The sequence below is a fragment of the Chelonoidis abingdonii genome, chromosome 4 (genome assembly GCF_003597395.2).
Source record: "Chelonoidis abingdonii isolate Lonesome George chromosome 4, CheloAbing_2.0, whole genome shotgun sequence".
NCBI classification, from domain to species: domain Eukaryota; kingdom Metazoa; phylum Chordata; order Testudines; family Testudinidae; genus Chelonoidis; species Chelonoidis abingdonii.
The window spans coordinates 3,902,883-3,921,278 of record NC_133772.1 but is presented as its reverse complement, the minus strand read 5'-3'; the positions used below and the strand labels follow the sequence as shown (position 1 = coordinate 3,921,278).

Genomic DNA, 18,396 nt, shown 5'->3' with positions numbered 1-18,396 from the left:
AGGGAAGGATGTGCGTTGAGGGAGTGATGGGAGGGGGAGCCCAGTCAGATCCTGCAGGCACTGGAGATTAAACCTGATGCAGGAGATGGGGGCAGTGGCAGAGTCTGATCAGGAGATGGTCAGAGCTAGAGGCCAAGGGGACTGTTTGGTTGCTCTCTGCTCCACCATGAGCGAGGTCCATCAAACCACCCCCTCCCCACCTCCCAGTCAGTTTCAACCTCACTTACCTGAAGCTACTGCCACAGAATCAGTGGAGGTTAGGAGGGTCTGTTGGCAGATGATCCCTGGGGATGGATGAATTATTAAGATACTGTCATCTTTCCCCAGCCCTTTCCATGTCAATTGCTTTCAAGGAATATACAGGCAGCCACCTCTGGGGTGGGACACAGCAGTTGGCTAACAGCTGTACAAATAGGAGCTTGGGACAGGAAGTGAAAGCACAGCCTGAATCAACAGGACTTTGAGGCCACTCGCTTGTATAGCATTGTGATTGTCAGGAAGAAAGAGCAAATAGGGGCCCCACTGGTCCTGTGAAGACAAAAGCACCGTTGGCTGCAATGGGCCAGTGGGCATGTTAGATAAATAGGAGCAGAGCTATATTCTGCTCTACCCACCTCCTGCCCCCTTTGTCCCTGCAGCAGAACTGGAGTCGGATTCAGTCTCTTCACTGGTGAATCCTGAAAAGAAAAATGGAAACTGACAAAATTCCAAACAATCTGAGCCAGGTTCTGATCTCAATGACCCTGATGTAAATCCAGAGTGACCCCACTGATGACAATGGAGTCAGGGCTAGATTCTGATCTCAGATACAATGACATAATTTTCGAGTGACTCCAAATGGACTAACCCCACGGTCACTGAGATCAGAACCTGGTCCTAACTCTGTTGACCTTAGTGGGGTCACTCAAGATATCCCCAAATCACCTTAGCTCTGCACTCATACAGGAGGAGGTGAATAGCTTGAAAACTGGTATTTTAAGAAGTCAGAGGTGGTGAAATCCAGGACACTGCCCATGTCTAATCCAGGCTGAGGAAAATAGATCCAATCCCAGCACCATGTGGCACCTTCCTTAGGGAAAAATCCAGAAGGACTTTAGAATATTAGCCCAAGCCCCTGAAGCAACAGTGTTGTGACACCCAGGCCTGGAACTGTTTTTGTCCAACTCTGCAGTGAATTTCCACTGGGGCATGTTCCAACCACCTGGGCAATTGTGCTCACTCACCTGATGCTGATGTCAGTTCTCTAGTGGAAATTTGATCATGAGGAACATCCATGTGACCTGAATGTCCTATAGATGAGAAAGAGGGCAATATAGCATTTTTCCTCATTAGGTCTCATAGCACTTTATAAAGGAAGCCAGTGGTTTTTTTTCAAACTGGGATTGATGTCTGGATCTCAGTGAGATCTACAGTACAAGTCAGATTTAACCTTTTTGCTTCAGTCATTTTGAATCTAGACAGTCAAAAAACAGGAAAATGAAATTGCAAAAATGGCTGAATTTTCCTGTAGCTTCTTCATTAAAATTCAAAATTGTTAGAATCTGACACATTTCCATCAGCCTTATAGAGACTGATCTCTGATTGGGCACCTGTAGGTGCTTTCACAATTCTAATAGTAATAACTTGGTTAAAAAAAATTAAAAGTTTAAAAAAAGAGGTGTGCTTTTTTCTTGATGTATTTTTTGCTAGTTCATGACACACACGCTTTAAACCTAGTGCTGAAATGCAGCCACTTCTGGGATGGGATGTGGCAGCTGGCAAACAGCCACACAGAGACACTGCAGAATCATATCACTGAATCACAGACTAAGGTCAGAAGGGACCATTATGATCATCTAGTCTGATCTTCTGCACAATGCAGGCCACAGACTCTCACCCACCCACTCCTGTAACAAACCCCTAACCTACGTCCGAGTTACTGAAGTCCTCAAATCGTGGTTTAAAGACCTCAAGATACAGAGAATCCTCCAGCAAGCAACCCGTGCCCCATGCTGCAGAGGAAAGCAAAAAACCTCAGGGGCTCTGCCAATCTACCCTGGAGGAAAATTCCTTCCCAACCCCAAATATGGCAATCTGCTAAACCCTGAGCATGTGAGCAAGACTCACCAGCCAGCACCCAGGAAAGAATTCTCTGTAGTAACTCAGATCCCACCCCATCTAACATCACATCACAGGCCATTGGGGATATTTACCACTAATGGTCAAAGATCAATTTATTGCCAAAATTAGGCTATCCCATCAACCATCCCCTCCATAAACTTATCAAGCTTAGTCTTGAAGCCAGATATGTCTTTTTTGCCCCCACTACTCCCCTTGGAAGGCTGTTCCAGAAACTTCACTCCTCTAATGGTTAGAAACCTTCATCTAATTTCAAGTCTAAACTTCCTAGTGTCCAGTTTATATCCATTTGTTCTTGTGTCCACATTGGTACTAAGCTTAAATAATTCCTCTCCCTCCCTGATATTTATCCCTCTGATATATTTATAAAGAGCATCATATCTCCCCTCAGCCTTCTTTTGGTTAGGCTAAACAAGCCAAGCTCTTTGAGTCTCCTTTCATAAGACAGGTTTTCCATTCCTCGGATCATCCTAGTAGCCCTTCTCTGTACCTGTTCCAGTTTGAATTCATCCTTCTTAAACATGGGAGACCAGAACTGCACACAGTATTCCAGATGAGGTCTCACCAGTGCCTTGTATAACGGTACTAACACCTCCTTATCTTTACTGGAAATACCTCGCCTGATGCATCCCAAGACCGCATTAGCTTTTTTAACGGCCATATCACATTGGCAGCTCATAGTCATCCTGTGATCAACCAATACTCCGAGGTCCTTCTCCTCCTCTGTTACTTCCAACTGATGTGTCCCCAATTTATAACAAAAATTCTTGTTATTAATCCCTAAATGCATGACCTTGCACTTTTCACTATTAAATTTCATCCTATTACTATTACTCCAGTTTACAAGGTCATCCAGATCTTCCTGTATGATATCCCAGGTCCTTCTCTGTATTGGCAATACCTCCCAGCTTTGTGTCATCCGCAAACTTTATTAGCCCATTCCTGCTTTTTGTGCCAAGGTCAGTAATAAAAAGATTAAATAAGATTGGTCCCAAAACCAATCCCTGAGGAACTCCACTAGTAACCTCCCTCCACCCTGACAGTTCACCTTTCAGTACGACCCATTGTAGTCTCCCCTTTAACCAGTTCCTTATCCACCTTTCAATTTTCATATTGATCCCCATCTTTTCCAGTTTAGCTAAGAATTCCCCATGTAGAACCGTAGCAAATGCCTTACTGAAATTGAGGTAAATTAGATCCACTGCGTTTCCTTTGTCAGAAAAAGGAATTGGAGACAGAGTGTGAAAGCCAATCATGAGCACAACCTTCATTAGTTCTGTGGAACTGAGGGTGGGAATAAAGAGCAAATACAGTGGCCCCATTGGTATAGTGAGGGCAGAAGCTGCTGAACAGGGTTCCCTGCTGTCCCTGGACCTTGAGCACAGCTCCATCTGCTTCCCCTGTGCAGGATCTTTCCAGCAGAGGACAGGGCTCTGTGCCCTGGAGCTGTTGTGAAGGGCTAAATGGAGTCTCGGTCTCTTTTCAGAGTCATTGCTATGGCCAATGAAGATTTAAAGCTACTGGGTGATTTACAGCCCACCTGCAGCTCCTGCCCTGGCACTACCCTGCTGCTTAAAATCTTAGCGCAGCCCCTGTACCGCAGTGATGGCTGAGGTATAAAAAACCCAGAGAGGAGAGTTAGTGACCCTGTCGGGAGTGGCTTGGGGTGCAGCCACCTGGGGGTGCAATGGGAAGTTATTTCCCATATTTGATTTTACCCTCTAACTCTTCAGTGAGGCTTTTTTTTGTTGCCTTCAGCACCAGGTACGTGGCACCAGGTTCTGGTGCCTCACACCACAGCTCTGCATCAGCTCACCTGGGATCTGTATTTCCTGTTGTGACTTGACCCTATGAAGCACATCTAGGATGGCATCAACAGAGGAGACATGCTGAATCAGCTGCTCCCGGCTCCAATCCACGAAATGTTCCCCTGAGCAGAGGGACATAAAAACACCTCACTGAAACATGGGGTTTGGGTGCCAGGCTCCTTCAGCTTGGTCTTCGTGTTGTTGAGCCAGAGCTATGAACTGGAGTTGGGGTAAAGCTGCCCTGCCTCAGGGGGAGCTCCCGGACAGTCTGTGCCTCAAGGTGGAGGGGGGCTGAATTTCTGGACAACCGGGAGCCAGGCTGCACTTTCCCAGACCACCCTCTGCAGGGAAATAAATGGGGGAGGGGGCACAGAAGGAGGGGATCATGGAGTATCAGGCTACGTGACTGTCTAGCACTCTCCCAGTACCCATCTCTTCCCATACTATACCCCCCTGCACAACCTCCCCCTACCACGCACACACAGAATACCCCTGCACAACCCCCTCACACAGACTATATCTTCCCAGTATTTTCCTGCCTTAAGGATGAGCACTGGGGTGGGGGGAAGGAAGCAGACAGGACCAAGCAGGGGCAGAGCTCGGGGGAAGAGGCAGAGGAGGGGCAGGGCCTCGCGGCAGAGCAAGGGGCAGGGCCATAGACTCATGCACCACCTATGATCCTTTCTATCACAAAGGGAGGGAGCATGGGTCACAATTATCAGAGATGGATGAGGAGGGACCGACAGGAACGGATGGTTCCACTGGAGCAAGAAAATGTGAGGAAGGGAGGAGGGAAGTAACAGCAAAGGAAAAGGAGCATGGGGTGGGGGGGGTGCAAAGAGAGTGAACTCAGCAGTGGGGACATGGCTGTCATGGGAGAATGGGGTGAAGCAAACAGCCAATCCGAGAGAATAAGATCAGCAATGAGGCACGGAGGATTGTGATTGGCTAGAGGGGAGAGGCAAGCAGCGAATCAGAGGAGAGGAAAACCCATCCAGGGTTTGAATTGTAGCAGGCAGATTCTGCTGGCACCCGGGCACTGGGAAGAACTGGCCTAAGGATGGGGACATAGCCGGCGACATATGGGGGGCAGACATTCCTGTCTACGGAGTGCCCAGGCTGGCCTCACTCCCTCCAGCCACTTGCAGGGTGAGAGGGGGAATTTGCTCCCTAGATGGGGATTCCCAGAGCCCACATAAACAGAGGGACTGGAGGTGTCCTAGGACTGAGGCTGCAATCTCTGGTGTGGTGTCCAGGCCACCAGCTCACCTGGTGCTTTGGCTGCCCTCACCCGGGAGCATAGTGTGAGCCTTGTAGGCCTGACACAGGGGGCCCTGGTTCTTGATTAAGCGCAGAGAGCACAAGTCAGAGAGGGCAAGTCACCTACAGTCCAGAGCCCCCCAGGGGCTGGATCACCTCATAGCCCAGTGAGAGTGACAGCTGCTGAGCTCTGCATGGGGCATTGAGGAAAATGCATCCTGCCCCATTTGTCATGGATTCACCCATGGACACAGTTAACATATATATAGCCCTGGGGAGCTAGGACGAGAACTGCATCAGATTAATTGGCCCATCTAACCTCGAACCCTACCTGCTGCCTGCCACCCCAGATCAGATTCATGGGCCCATCTGGCCCAGTATGTGTTGTCCCCTGCCACTCACCCACCCACAGAATTGCTTTTAACCTAAAAATGCAGCCACTTCTGGGATGGGATGTGGCAGCTGACAAACAGCCACACAGCGACACTGCCCAAAACCCAAACCGCGGCAGGAAGTGAAAGTGAATCTTGAATTGAGTGCTGTGGAACTGCAGTTGGGAATAAAGAGCAAATACAGTGGCCCATTGGTACATTAAGGGAAGAAGGACCTTTGGCTGCTATGGGTGAATACACATGTTAATGGGCTTGTCCATATGGCCAGTCAGTGCGTGGCAAACCGGTGTAAACCTACAGCACACTAGCCTGCAACTCTCTAACGTAGAAGTTCCCAAACTTTTTTATGATGAACCATCTTCTGGAGAGTCAAGTCACATGCATGCCCCCCGTTTTCTAAGGGGACAGGGGTGCCCTGTACCCACAAGGGGTGTCTGGTACCTGCCGGGGGGGGGTACTCACCATGTGGCAGTTGAGTAAGCCTTCTGCTCCCTGCAGTGGTTAGGGTGGTCTTGGGTGCCTGGACTCAGATCTCTGCCTGTCCCCTACCCACGACTGTGTTCATGGGAAAGAAGCAGGGCTGAGCTGAAAGGCCAGGGTCAGGAGGGGAGCAGACAGCTGCACCCACTGAGCACTGGCGCCCTGTGGAACAGAGTACGCTGCTGTCCCCGGCCCTTGAGCGCAGCCCCATCTGTTTGCGCTGCACAGGCTCTTTCCAGCAAAGGACAGGACTCTGTGCCCTGGAGCTGTGGTGAAGGGCTGGGGTCGGCAAGGGGCTCTGGTGGCAGGAAAATAACTAGACCTGTGGTGCTACTCTCCACTTGCAGAGTCCCTGGTGGCCTCCCCAGTACAGAAGGGTAACTGCAGCTGCTATGGCAGGGTCAATGCCTGCTCCTCCCGTGTTGGGTTCCCAGGGTGGACAGCGCTGGACGGGGAGGCTGCCGGGGGGCAGAAATCGGTGCAGTCATGGTGGGTTTTGAAACTAACCCACAGGTTGGGTGTCCCCACTGAGGTGACTCAGTGTGGAACTGGCATTAGCCACCGGCATTGCCCCTCATGCCCCAAATGTTCCTTCACACCCTCCCAAGGTGAGGGGGGGCGGGAAATGTGCCCCACAGTTTGAAAACTCTGCCTTGAGGAAAGAGATTATAGTTATCTACCTGCACACTCATCAGCAAGGGCTCTGTTTGTTATCCACAGTACCCGGTAGAGCCAGTCCTTTTGATCCCTCCGCCAGCTCGGCACTAGCTCATACAGCTTCTGCATTTTCTCCACATTGGATCTCCCAGTGCTGATGCTCTGGTATTGCTCAGGGGTTAGCATGTGCCCCCAAAGTAGCTTCAGGACTCTGTCCACTTCTGAGACTCGCTGGATCAGCTTCTCTCGGTGCCGGTCAACGAAGTGTCTCCCTGCAGAGAGACATTTCATTAAAATAAATGGCAATTGCTGATTTTAATTCTCCACAGGGTGGTGGGGGGCATGCAGGGCCATGACTCCAACTCCTCCCTTTCCCTGAAAACCTCTCCCAGGGTGAATTGTCCCCCAGGGTCACACACACAGTGATTCAGTGATTCCCCACCCTTGGGCGGGCCCTGCCCCTCTTTCTGGGACCAAGAGTTCCTTCTCTCCCCTCACCTGCTTCGTCACCACAAGGAATCCAGACCCTGAAAGAGGCATAAGCAGGGATGGGGGCAAATGTCACTTATCCAACAAAGAAGGTAGGGGGTCCCAGGTAGAGAGGAGGGGGAAGGTAAGTATAGCCCCACCACTTACTCTAGTTCCACCCCCCACTGCCTGATTTAATTCACACCCCTCTCCTCTTTGGTTAAAGAGATTGGATCTGGGGTTTTGGCCTGAGCCAAACTTCACCCCCTCCCATATTCTGGAGGGATTACAATCTGACTGAATGTTACAAATACCCCAACCTACATAACAAACCAAAGCAACCCCCAGGGACCCAATCCCCCAATCAGGAGTGGGTGTGTAGCTCCTGTGGATGGGAAGGGGAGCGGAACTGAGACCCAGCCAATAGGGCAACGTGCAGCCCAGCTCTGCACTGTGCAACCAGAGCCGGCTCTGTCTGGAATGGACCCAACAGCACCAAATAATCTCAGACGTGGGGGCAAACGCTCCCACAGGCTCACTGCACATTATAGTGTCATGAGGGTGACGTAATAATCCGTGCCCAGCTCTGATGCTGCAGTGCTGGGTGAGGGATAAACAGCCAGAGAGGTGATCTAGTGTCCCCCTTGAGATGGGATCAGGGTTCATGATGACGAGCATGGGAAGCGGATTTCTCTGATGTCATTTATTTACTCTCCAGTTGTTTAACCAGGTCTCTGTTTGTTTCCATCAGTGCCTGGTAGAGCCGGTTCTTCTGCCATTTGTCCCAGCTTGGCACCAGCTCGTACAGCTTCCGCATCTTCTCCTGGCTGGTTTTCTCAGCTCTGATTGTCTGGCACTGCTCATCGTTCAGTATGTATGCCCGATTCTGGAGGAGTTCGCCAGTAAGTGACTTTGATGTTTCTTGAAGCCATTTGAGAAAATGTTGCTCTGAAATGTCATTGAAAATAAATCCTGAACTAATGTTTTTAGGGATCATGTGTTACTTGGCACAGGGAAATGGGGGGAGGGTGCTCATGTTCCCCCTCCCCACTTATCCCTCCCCCTCACCCTCACCCTTTTTTGGTTCTGTTTGGCCACAGCCTTGAGCAGGGCTTTGGGTAAAACTGTCTTGGCCCAGGGGGGAGCTCCAAGATGGATCGTGCCTTGAGGAGTCACCATCACTTTCCCAGCTCCTCAGCGCACAGAGGGACATGCTGGGAGTGAGGTGTGTGTGGTATTTGGTTGAGGAGGGGCAGAAGGAATGTGGGGGGATCGAGGAAGTGGTGAGTAGGTATACGGTAGGGCGGATGGGTGTGGATAGAGGGGGCAGTGGAGACAGAGGAGGGAGAGGCCTAGGTTAGGGGAGAGAGAGAGAGAGAGAGAGTTTGAAATGGATGGGAACAAAGGGCTGGGAATGAGGCAGTGATCACCTGGGATGTGGAGGGAGAATCTGAAATTGTGCCGAGATACTAGGTGACTTGTGTTCTGTGAATATCTCAGAGGGAGAGGGAAATGGGTAAGGAGGGAGAGAACACAGCAAAGGGTAAGACAGAAGTGGGGTGCCCAGCTGGGCCTCACCCCCTCCAGCCACTTCCAGGGCAGGAGGGGGAAACTGGGTCCTAGATGGAGATCCCCAGAGCCCACATAGTTGGAGAAACCAGATGTCCTAGGCCTGAGGTTGTTCTTAGGGAACCACAGTCTGTCACAGCACCCCACACTGCTCTCCCCAGCAATTCATCAGAGCCATTGGTTAAGCTCAGACAAAGTACCTTCCAGTCCTCAAGACCTGGCTAAAGAGACAGGAGCTCACCACCATAGAAGTCATGCTGCTGCTGCCCCTCCATTGCCCACAGTAATGGAGGCGGACTGAGAGGGAGATAGGAGCTGAAACAGTGCATTGAAATACCTGGTGTGGTGTCTAGCCCAGCAGCTTGCCCAGCGACTTGGCTGCCCTCATCCAGGAATGTACTGTGAGTCATGGAGGCCTGAGACATGGGGCCCAGGTTCTTCATGGAGCCTGGAGAGCAAATGAGAGAGAGCAAGTCACCCACAGCCCAGAGCCCCCTATGGGTGAATCCCCTCATAGCCCATGGCGAGTGACAGCTGCTGAGCTCTGCATGAGGCAGTGGGGAAAAGGGATCCTGCCCCCTCTGTCATGGACACAGTTAATAGATACACCCCCCTGGGGAGCTAGGACGAGAACTGGACCAGATCAATAGGCCCATCTAATCTGGGATCCCACCTGCTGCCTGCCACGCCACATCAGACTCATGGGCCCATCTAGCCCAGTATCTGTTCCCCTCAGCCCTGCCTCACACACACTTGCTTTTGACCCAGTGCTGAAATGCAGCCAAGTCTGGGATGGGACGTGGCAGCTGGCTATCAGCCACGCAGCGACTCTGCACAAAAGGGAATTGGGTCAGGGAGTGAAAGCCAAGCATGAATCAACTGGTTTTTGAGGCTGAGCACAACCCTCATTACTTCTGTCAAACTGGGGTTGTCATGAATAAAGAGCAAATTCACTGGCCCCATTTGTATGGTGAGGGAAGAAGCACCTTTGGCTGCAATGGGCCAATACGCATGTTAGAGGGCTTGTCTGGATGGCCTGTTGGTGCCTGGCAAATGGGTATAAATGTACAGCACACTAGCCTGCAACTCTCCAACTCAGAGGTTCCCAAACTGATTTTTTTTTTTTTTTTTGCTGAGCCCCTCTGGAAATTCAGGTTGCTTGCAAATTTGCCTCCCTCCCCCACTCCACCACCACCTTTTTCTAAGCCGGCAGGGGAAAGGGATGCTCTGTACCCACAAGAGGTACCTGGTACTTGCTGGGGGAAGGTACTTACCGTGTTGCACTAGAGGAAGGCAACTGGACCCTGCAGCGGTAGGGTCGTCTCGGCTGTCTACACTCAACTCCCTGACTGTCCCCCCACCTGCCCCTGTGCGCATGAGAAACAAACCGCTGAGCTGAAAGGACTGGGTCAGGAGGGGAGCAGACAGCTGCTGAACAGTTCCCTGCTGACCCCAGCCCTTAGGTGAAGCCCCATTCGCTTGTCCTGTGCAGGTTCTTTCCAGCAGAGGACTGGGCTCTGTGCCCTGGAGCTGTGGAAGGGCCAGGGTTGGCAAAGGGATCTGGTGGCAGGACAGTCACTAGCCCTGTGTGCAGCTTTCCACTTGCAGAGTCCCTGGTGGCCTCCCCAATAGAGATGGTGGCTGTTGCAGCTGCTAGTGCTGGGACAATACCTGTCCCTTGGCCCCTCTTCCCTTGGGTTTTCAGGGTGGCCAGCGCTGGGCGCAGAGGCTGCCAAGCGCAGAAATGGGAACAGTCGCGGGGGATGTTGACATTGACCAACAAACTGTGTAGCCCGCTGAGGTGAGTGGCGGGGGGAGGCTGCTCCACAGTTTGAAAATCTCTGCTCTGAGGAAAGTTACTTTTTAAAAATAAATTGCAATTCCTGATTTTAGTGCTCCACAGGCCAGTGGGTGGTATGCAAGTCCTGGCTCCACCTCCTCCCTACCCCTTAAAAACCCTGACAAGGTGAATTGTCCCCCAGGGTCACACCGAGAGCTGCCCCTCTGCTCCCTGGAGTGCTGGGGCTGTACCCATCCCCAGTCCTCGCACACGGCACACAAGGGACAAGACTCCTATGTGTGTTTGCCCCCCCCCTCCATTTCCCCCCTCCCCCCAAACACACACAACCAGCAGGGACAGGACACAATCTAGTTCTTCAGAACAAAACATCCCTCTGGTGCCTTTCACCCAGAGCAATCCCCAAGCACTTTCCAAGCTGTACAGATGAGATCACCTGCTCTGCACTGGAATGCTGCTGCCTCTGGGATGGAGCATGAAAAACACCCACCAAGTCAGAGCCTATGCCTGAGATCCCTTCCTTCTAGCCCACTGCTCCCTCTGCCATCTTTGCAGGGACCCAGTCCACAGATGAAGCAGGCCCGAGGGTGTCAGAACCAGAGTAGGAGGAGCTGAGGGTGGAGCTGAGACCTGATCTCCTGTTGCTGTGCCATCAGCTGTGCCAACAGCCAGGGGCTCAGCAGAGTGGCTCTTTCCCCTATGGACCCCCCACCCCCGCCAGGTCTGGGGAAGCGGCTTTCTCTCTGCCCCACCCCCTTCTACTTAACCTGACACAGGGCAGCTCTGCAGATCTATGCTGTCATCAGTTTCATCCTGCCCCCCATCGCCATAGCATCCAGACACTTCCACATAATACAATAGCAGCACAGAAGTGCTCACTGGAATTCATGGAGTCTCGGGATATTTTCAGAGTCACTAGTTTGGTCACTGAAGAGTTAAAGCTGCAACTTCTGCCCTGGCACTACCCAGCTGCTTAAAACACAGCGTCCAGCCCCAGCAAGTGGAGTTAAAGCCTAGAGCAGAGATAATTATCGGGTTGCCAACGCTCCTGGACCGGACGATATTGCCGCAAAATGGCATCTAGTCCGGGGGACTTGGCAACCCCAGCTAGTGATCCTGTCAGGAGGGGTTTGGGGTGCAGCCCCCTGGAGGTGCAGCTGGAAGTTATTTTCCCCTGTTTGATTTTACCCTCTGGCTCTTCAGTGAGGTTTTCGTTTGTTGCCTTCAGCGCTGGGGACGGCTGGTCCTGGCGCCACGTGTCATGGCTTCGCTTCAGCTTTTGTGCGGGCAGAAATCTGGTCGCTTGTCGAGAGCTTCGGTGTATAAAATCAGACCGTTCACGCCGATGAAGCATATGCAGGATTCTGTCAACTGAAGAGGCGCGTTGAATCAGCTGCTCCCGATGCCGCTCCACAAAATGTTCCCCTGAGCCAAGGGACATAAAAACACCCATTGAAACACGGGGTTTGGATGCCAGGCTCCTTCAGATTCTACCTAGGGCTGTTTAGCCAGAGCCCTGAGCTAGGAATGGGGCAAAGCTGCCCTGCCCCGGGGGAACTCCCAGACAGTCTGTGCTTCGACTCACCCTCCCTTCCCGATGAGCAAGGGGATGTGCTGACCCCACTGTCCATGTGCATGGTACAGCCTCCTCCCCTGCACAGCCCTTCAGTGTGGTTCACTAAGGGTTAATCCCGCTGGGTGATTTATAACTCAGTGGAGCTGCAGGGCTGGTGCTGGTGGATGGCATCTGAGCCGAAGTACTTACACCTGCAAGAGAGAGCAAGTGGGAAAGAGAGAGCACAAAGACTGACTCACTGAAACAGAAGACATCTCGGAGCCAAGGGGTCAAATTGGGGGATGATCTTCCTCCTGTCTGGGGCCACCCCAAACCCTGGGATCTTGCTGGCCTCCTCTCCTAGCCAGTGGGAGCCCCTCAATCCAGCTCCCACATTTGGGTTAGACAAACACCTGTCAGGGTCCAGTTGTGATTTATCCTTCCTTGAGTACAGGGCACTGCACTAGATGATATACTGAGGTCCCTTCCAGTCCTACACTTCTGTGATTCCCCACCACTGGGTGGGCCCTGCCTCTTCCTCTGGGATCAAGGGTCCCTTCTCTCCCCTCACCTGCTTCTTCAGCAGGAGTAATCCAGACCTTGTTAGAGAAACAAGCAAGGATGGGGAGAAATGCTGCTCATCCAGCAAAGATGGTAGGAGCTCAAGGGTGGAGAGCAAGGGGAGGTAAATGCAACACCACCACGCATTCTAGACACCACCCACCACTGCCTGATTTAATTCACACCCCTGCCCTCTTTGGTAAAGAAGATTTGATCTGAGGTTTTGGCCTGGGTCAAACTCCATCCTGCCTCCCAAATTCTGAAGGGGTTAGAATCAGGGTACGTGGCTATCTAGCACTCACCCCCTATCCATCCCTTCCTACACTGTACTCCCCTGCACAACACACACACACACACTACACCTCAGTTTTTTCCTGCCTTAGGTATGAGCAACAGGGGAGGGGAGGAAGGGGGCAGACAGGAGCAAGCAGGGGCAGGGCTCGGGGGAAGAGGTGGAGCAGTGGTAGGAAGAGGCAAAGCAGGGGTAAGGATGCGGGGGGATGGCAGGAACGAATGGGTCCACTGGAGTGAGGGAGTGAGGAAAGGCGAGGAAGGGAGGAAGGATGTAACAGCAAAGGAAAAGGAGTGGGGTGGGGGAAGAGAGTGAACTCAGCAGGGGGATATGGCTGTGATGGGGGGATGGGGTGGAGCAAACAGCCAATCCCAGAGAATAAGGACAGCAGTGATTGCACAAAGGATTGTGACTGGCAGGTGGGGGAGAGGCAAGCAGCCAATCACAGGAAAGGAAAAACCATCCAGGGTTTGACGTCTGGAAGGCAGATTCTGTTGGCATCCGGGCACTGGGGAGAGCTGCGTAGGGATGGGGAAAATTGCTGGGGACACGTGGTGGTTGGACATTCCTGTCTACAGAGTGGGGCCCTCCAGCCACTTCCTCGGAGGGAGGGGGAATTCACGCCTTAGGTGGGGATGCCCAGAGCCCACATAGCTGGGGGGACTGGATGCCCTAGGACTGAGGCTGACCTTGGGGGAGCAAGGTCTGTCCTAGTGCCCCTCACAGGCTCCCCCAGCAATTCATCAGAGCCATTGGTTAAGCTCAGACAAAGTCCCTTCCAGTCCTCAAGACCTGGCTAAAGAGACAGGAGCTCACTGCCATGGGGGCAATGATGCTGCTGCCCCTGCATGGCCCCAGGAAGTTGGGCCTATGCAGGGAGGAGATGATGGGGCACTGCAATCTCTCCTGTGGTGTCCAGCCCACCAGCTGCCTGGTGCTTTGGCTACCCTCACTCGGGAGCGTAGTGTGAGCCTTGGAGGCGCGATACACGGGGCCCTGGTTCTTCATGGAGCCCTGAGAGCACAAGTGAGACAGGGCAAGTCACCTACAGCCCAGACCCCCCCCTCTTCCCCCACATGGGCTGGATCCCCTCATAGCCCAGTGAGAGTGACAGCTGCTGAGCTCTGCATGGGTGGGGGGTGAAATGCGTCCTGCCCCCATTGTCATGGATTCACCCATGGACACAGTTCACATATATACAGCCCTGGGGAGCTAGGACGAGAACTGGATCAGCTCTGATTGTCTGGCACTGCTCATCGTTCAGTATGTATGCCCGATTCTGGAGGATTTCGCCAGTACGTGACTTTGATGTTTCTCGAGGCCGTTTGAGAAAATGTTGCTCTGAAATGTCATTGAAAATAAATCCTGAACTAATATTTTTAGGAATCATGTGTTACTTGGCACAGGGAAATGGGGGGGGGGGTGCTCATGTTCCCCCTCCCCACTTACTAGGTGACTTGTGTTCTGTGAATATCTCAGAGGGACAGGAAAATGGGTAAGGAGGGAGAGAACACAGCAAAGGGTAAGACAGAATAAGGGGAAAGAAGGCAGACAGGCAGAAAGAGGAAAGATACGGTTATTAACCTTGTTGTAACTGTTATTCTTGAACATATGTTGCCCAAGGTCTTCCATTGTAGGTTTATGTGCAACCAGTACACAGCTGTCAGAAATTCTTCCCTCCGGGGTACCCATCAGGATTGCATGAGCACCCTCTGTAGTCTCACACCACTATGTGCAGGTACAAAGGGTGGAGTTGCCCCCAACCTCTCTCAGTTACTTTTTTCTGGACAGATTGCTGTAGAGAGGGGAAGGAGGGCAGGTCCTGGAATGGCCATGGCAACACATCTCAAAGATCAACAGGTACGAGTCGGTTAGTAACCATTTCTTCTTCCTCGAGTGACAGTACACGGCCATTCCACTGTAGGTGACTCCCAAGCGGTTCAAACTGGATGTGAGCTTGGAGTCTACTTGAACAGGGACTGGAGAATCACACGACCAAATTTGGCATCGTCCCTGGATTGCTGAGAGATGTCATAGTGAGAAATGAACATACGGACTTATAACCAAGCTGCCACCTTACAGATGTCCAAGATAGGCACATGAGTGAGAGGCTGCAGAAGCTGCATGAGACCTGGTTGCTTGAGCTAACACCCTACTCAGGGGAGTCACATTAGCCAAGTGGTAGCATGAAAAAATGCTAGCTGAAATCAAGGAACAGATTCATTGGGAAGACATTGTGCCTTCACCTGCAACGAGCGTTTGCAAGGTCGATCAAAATGTCTTAGTTAGATCAAGATAAAACCCCAAAGCTCTTCCAATATCCAAATATTCCTCATCATTATGTTTATGAGGCTTTAGAAAGAAAGCAGGTAAGGAAACTGCTTGATTAATATGAAAATTGGAAACTACCTTAGTAAGGAATTTTGGGCGAGGCTGAAGGTAAACTTTGTCTTTATAGAAAACCATGTAGGTAGGGTCAGATATCAGATCCCATAATTCCCCAACTCTCCTGGCTGAAATAATCACTATCAAACAGGCCACTTTCATACACAGGTTTAGCAGCAAACAGGACACCAGCGGCTCAAAGGGGGATCCATCAGGTTTGCTAGTAATACATTCAAGCCCCACGGGAGAATTGTGTCCTTTACCTGTGGGTATGACCTGCCCAGACGTGTTAAAAACCTGATAGACGTTGGGATGGAAAAAGTAGGAGGGTTGTACCCACAGCAGGGTGGAAAGCCAAGATAGCTGCTAGATGAACCCTGATGGAACTAACAGCCACCTTGTTGTTTCAGGAACCAGATGGAGAAATTTTTCCATTTTGCCAGGTAAGTTCTCCTAGTGGAAGGCTTTTCTACTATTTAGAAGCACGTCCTGTACCTCTTTCAAGCAACATCTTTCCAAAGGCATCCAGACTGAATTTAGCCAGTCAAAAAACAGGAGAATAAAATTGTAAAAATGGTCCAATTTTCCTCCAGATTCTTGAATAAAATTCAAAACTGTTGGAATCTGACACATTTCCACCAGCTTTATAGTGACCAATCTCCGACTGGACACCTGTAGGTGCTTTCACAATTCTAACAGTAATAACTTAGTTAAACAAATTAAAAAGAGGTTTGTTTTTTTCTTGATATATTTTTTGCTAGTACATACTTTAAAAAAAACATTTCCCACAATTTCTCTCATTAAAATTGGGAGTAAATTTTGAAATTAAAATTTTGAAATCTGAAAAACACTAACCAAGTTCTAGTTTGAGACTTGCCTACACAAACATTTAGTTCACAGCAAGCCAGGGTTTAAATCTACCCCACATTGATAAGTGATAAGAGGAGTCACATTAGCCATGTGATAGCATGAAAAAATGCAAGAGGAAATTGAAGCAGAGATTCTTTGCAGACACTGGACTACCCTTCATTCTATCTGCAGCCACAGTGTATAGTTGCAAGGTTGATCTTAGTGGCTTGGTTAGATCAAGGTAAAGTGCAAAAGCTCTTTCGATATCCAAATGTGGAACTTTTCCTCATTTTTATGTTTATGAGCTTTGGAAAGAAAGTAGCTAAGTAAATTGCTTGATGAAAACTGGAACCACCTTAGTAAGGAATTTTGGGTGAGGGTGAAGGTAAACTTTGTCTTTATGGAAAATCATGTAGGCAGCGATCTGTGTAGGTCTTTTCAGGAGACAATCGTTGAGGTATGGAAAAATCATTATTCCCTGTTTCCGAAGGTGTGTGTGACAACTGTGAAGGTCTTGGAGAAGACCCTAGGTGAAGTAGATAGACCAAAGGAGAGCACCCTGTATTGATAGTGGTCATCGCCTGCCATGAAACGGAGGAAACATCTGTGACTGGGATGTATGGTAATGTGAAAATACATGTCATAGAATATCAGGGTTGGAAGGGACCTTAGGAGGTCATCTAGTCCAATTCCCTGCTCAAAGCAGGACCAACACCAATTAAATCATCCTAGCCAGGGCTTTGTCAAGCCTGACCTTAAAAACCTCTAAGGAAGGAGATTCCAACACCTCCCTAGGTAACCCATTCCAGTGCTTCACCACCCTCCTAGTGAAAAAGTTTTTGCTAATATCCAAACTGAACCTCCCCGACTTACTCCTTGTTCTGTCATCTGGTACGACTTAGAACAGTCCAGATCCATCTTTTTTGGAACACTCTTTCAGGTAGTTGAAAGCAGCTATCAAATCCCCCCTCGTTCTTCTCTTCTACAGAAGAAACAATCCCAGTTCCCTCAGCCTCTCCTCATAAGTCATGTGCTCCATTGCCCTAATCATTTTTGTTGCCCTCCCCTGGACTCTTTCCAATTTTTCCACATCCTTCTTGTAGTGCAGGGCCTGTAAACGTGTTGGGGACTCGCCACCTGGTGCCTCCTGCTGGTGACTCCAGGAATTAGCTCTGTCTAGTGGAGCGCCCCCTCCTAGTGGCATCCCATCCATTTTTCTGTCCTCGGTCAGTGTCTCTGGACCCATGTCATTCCTTGCTTGGTGGCATCCTCTTCGAGGCCACTGCCCTCCGGCAGTGCCCATCAGTCCATTTGCATCCCCTTCCGGGGAATCGATCGTCAGCAGTCCCACAGTCTAGCCGAAATATGCAACCACCTGCCCTCCAAGTCTAATCCCTCTTGGCAGGGACCTGGCGTGGTCTCCACAGCTAGTGGCTAGATGTACTGCAAGGAGGAAGCGGGCGGGGAACCCAGGGCCGCCCTCTACTCTGGGTCCCGACCCAGGGACCCTCTGGCGTTAGCCTCGCTGTCCTCCTCCTTTTCCTCCACCGTCTGTTTCCCTGGGCCGCTTCCCCTACGGCCCTCTTGCACCCGCTAGGCCCTTCCTTTTTCAGGGCCTGCAGCCTGGCAGCTAGGGTCTAGAGCCTTCCAGCCTCCCTGAGCCTGCCCAGCACTGCACTGTCCACGGTGCTAGCCTCCCCCTTGGAGACTGACCTTCTCCCTTCAAAGGCCTGGGACAGACTGACTGCTCCAGCTCTGGGCAGCCTTTATATAGCTCTGAGCCTGGCCCTGATTGGCTGTCTACAATCTGGGCCCTAACTGGCTCCCTATAAGCTCTTTTCCCATTGGTTCCTGGCCTGCCCCAGCCCACTCGCACAGGGCGTGGGGCAGTCCGCCCCACTATAGGGCCCAAAAAGGGACACAGTACTCCAGATGAGGCCTCACCAATATCAAATAGAGGGGAATGATCACATCCCTCAATCTGCTGGCAATGCCCTTACTTATACAGGCCAAAATGCTGTTAGCCTTCTTGGCAACAAGGACACACTGTTGACTCATATCCAGCTTCTCGTCCACTGTAACCTCTAGGTCCTTTTCTGCAGAACTGCTGCCTAGCCATTCGGTCCCTAGTCTGTAGCAGTGCCTGGGATTCTTCCATCTTAAGTGCAAGACTCTTCACTTGTCCTTTCTGAACCTCATCAGAT

At 51.0% G+C, this 18,396-nt stretch overlaps 2 protein-coding genes across 3 annotated transcripts in view; one reads left to right on the top strand and one right to left on the bottom strand.

The window, feature by feature from the left end:
• LOC116826845 (NACHT, LRR and PYD domains-containing protein 1b allele 2-like) overlaps positions 1 to 11,029 on the bottom strand; it is a 29,815-nt gene extending 18,786 nt beyond the window's left edge. Inside the window, exons 1-4 of one of the 2 annotated variants that reach the window (XM_032783859.2) lie at positions 10,027 to 11,029; positions 1,224 to 1,280; positions 615 to 677; positions 228 to 284 (exon numbers count right to left, since the gene is read on the bottom strand). In XM_032783859.2, coding sequence (XP_032639750.1) covers positions 228 to 284; positions 615 to 677; positions 1,224 to 1,280; positions 10,027 to 10,129 — 280 coding nt within the window. In that variant the 5' untranslated portion in view covers positions 10,130 to 11,029. The remainder of the gene's footprint in view (positions 1 to 227; positions 285 to 614; positions 678 to 1,223; positions 1,281 to 10,026) is intronic. The other variant, XM_032783860.2, reaches the window with a different exon arrangement.
• Positions 1 to 18,396, top strand: part of LOC116815086 (uncharacterized) — a 669,588-nt gene that overhangs the window by 457,771 nt on the left and 193,421 nt on the right. The gene's annotated exons all lie outside the window — the stretch shown is intronic.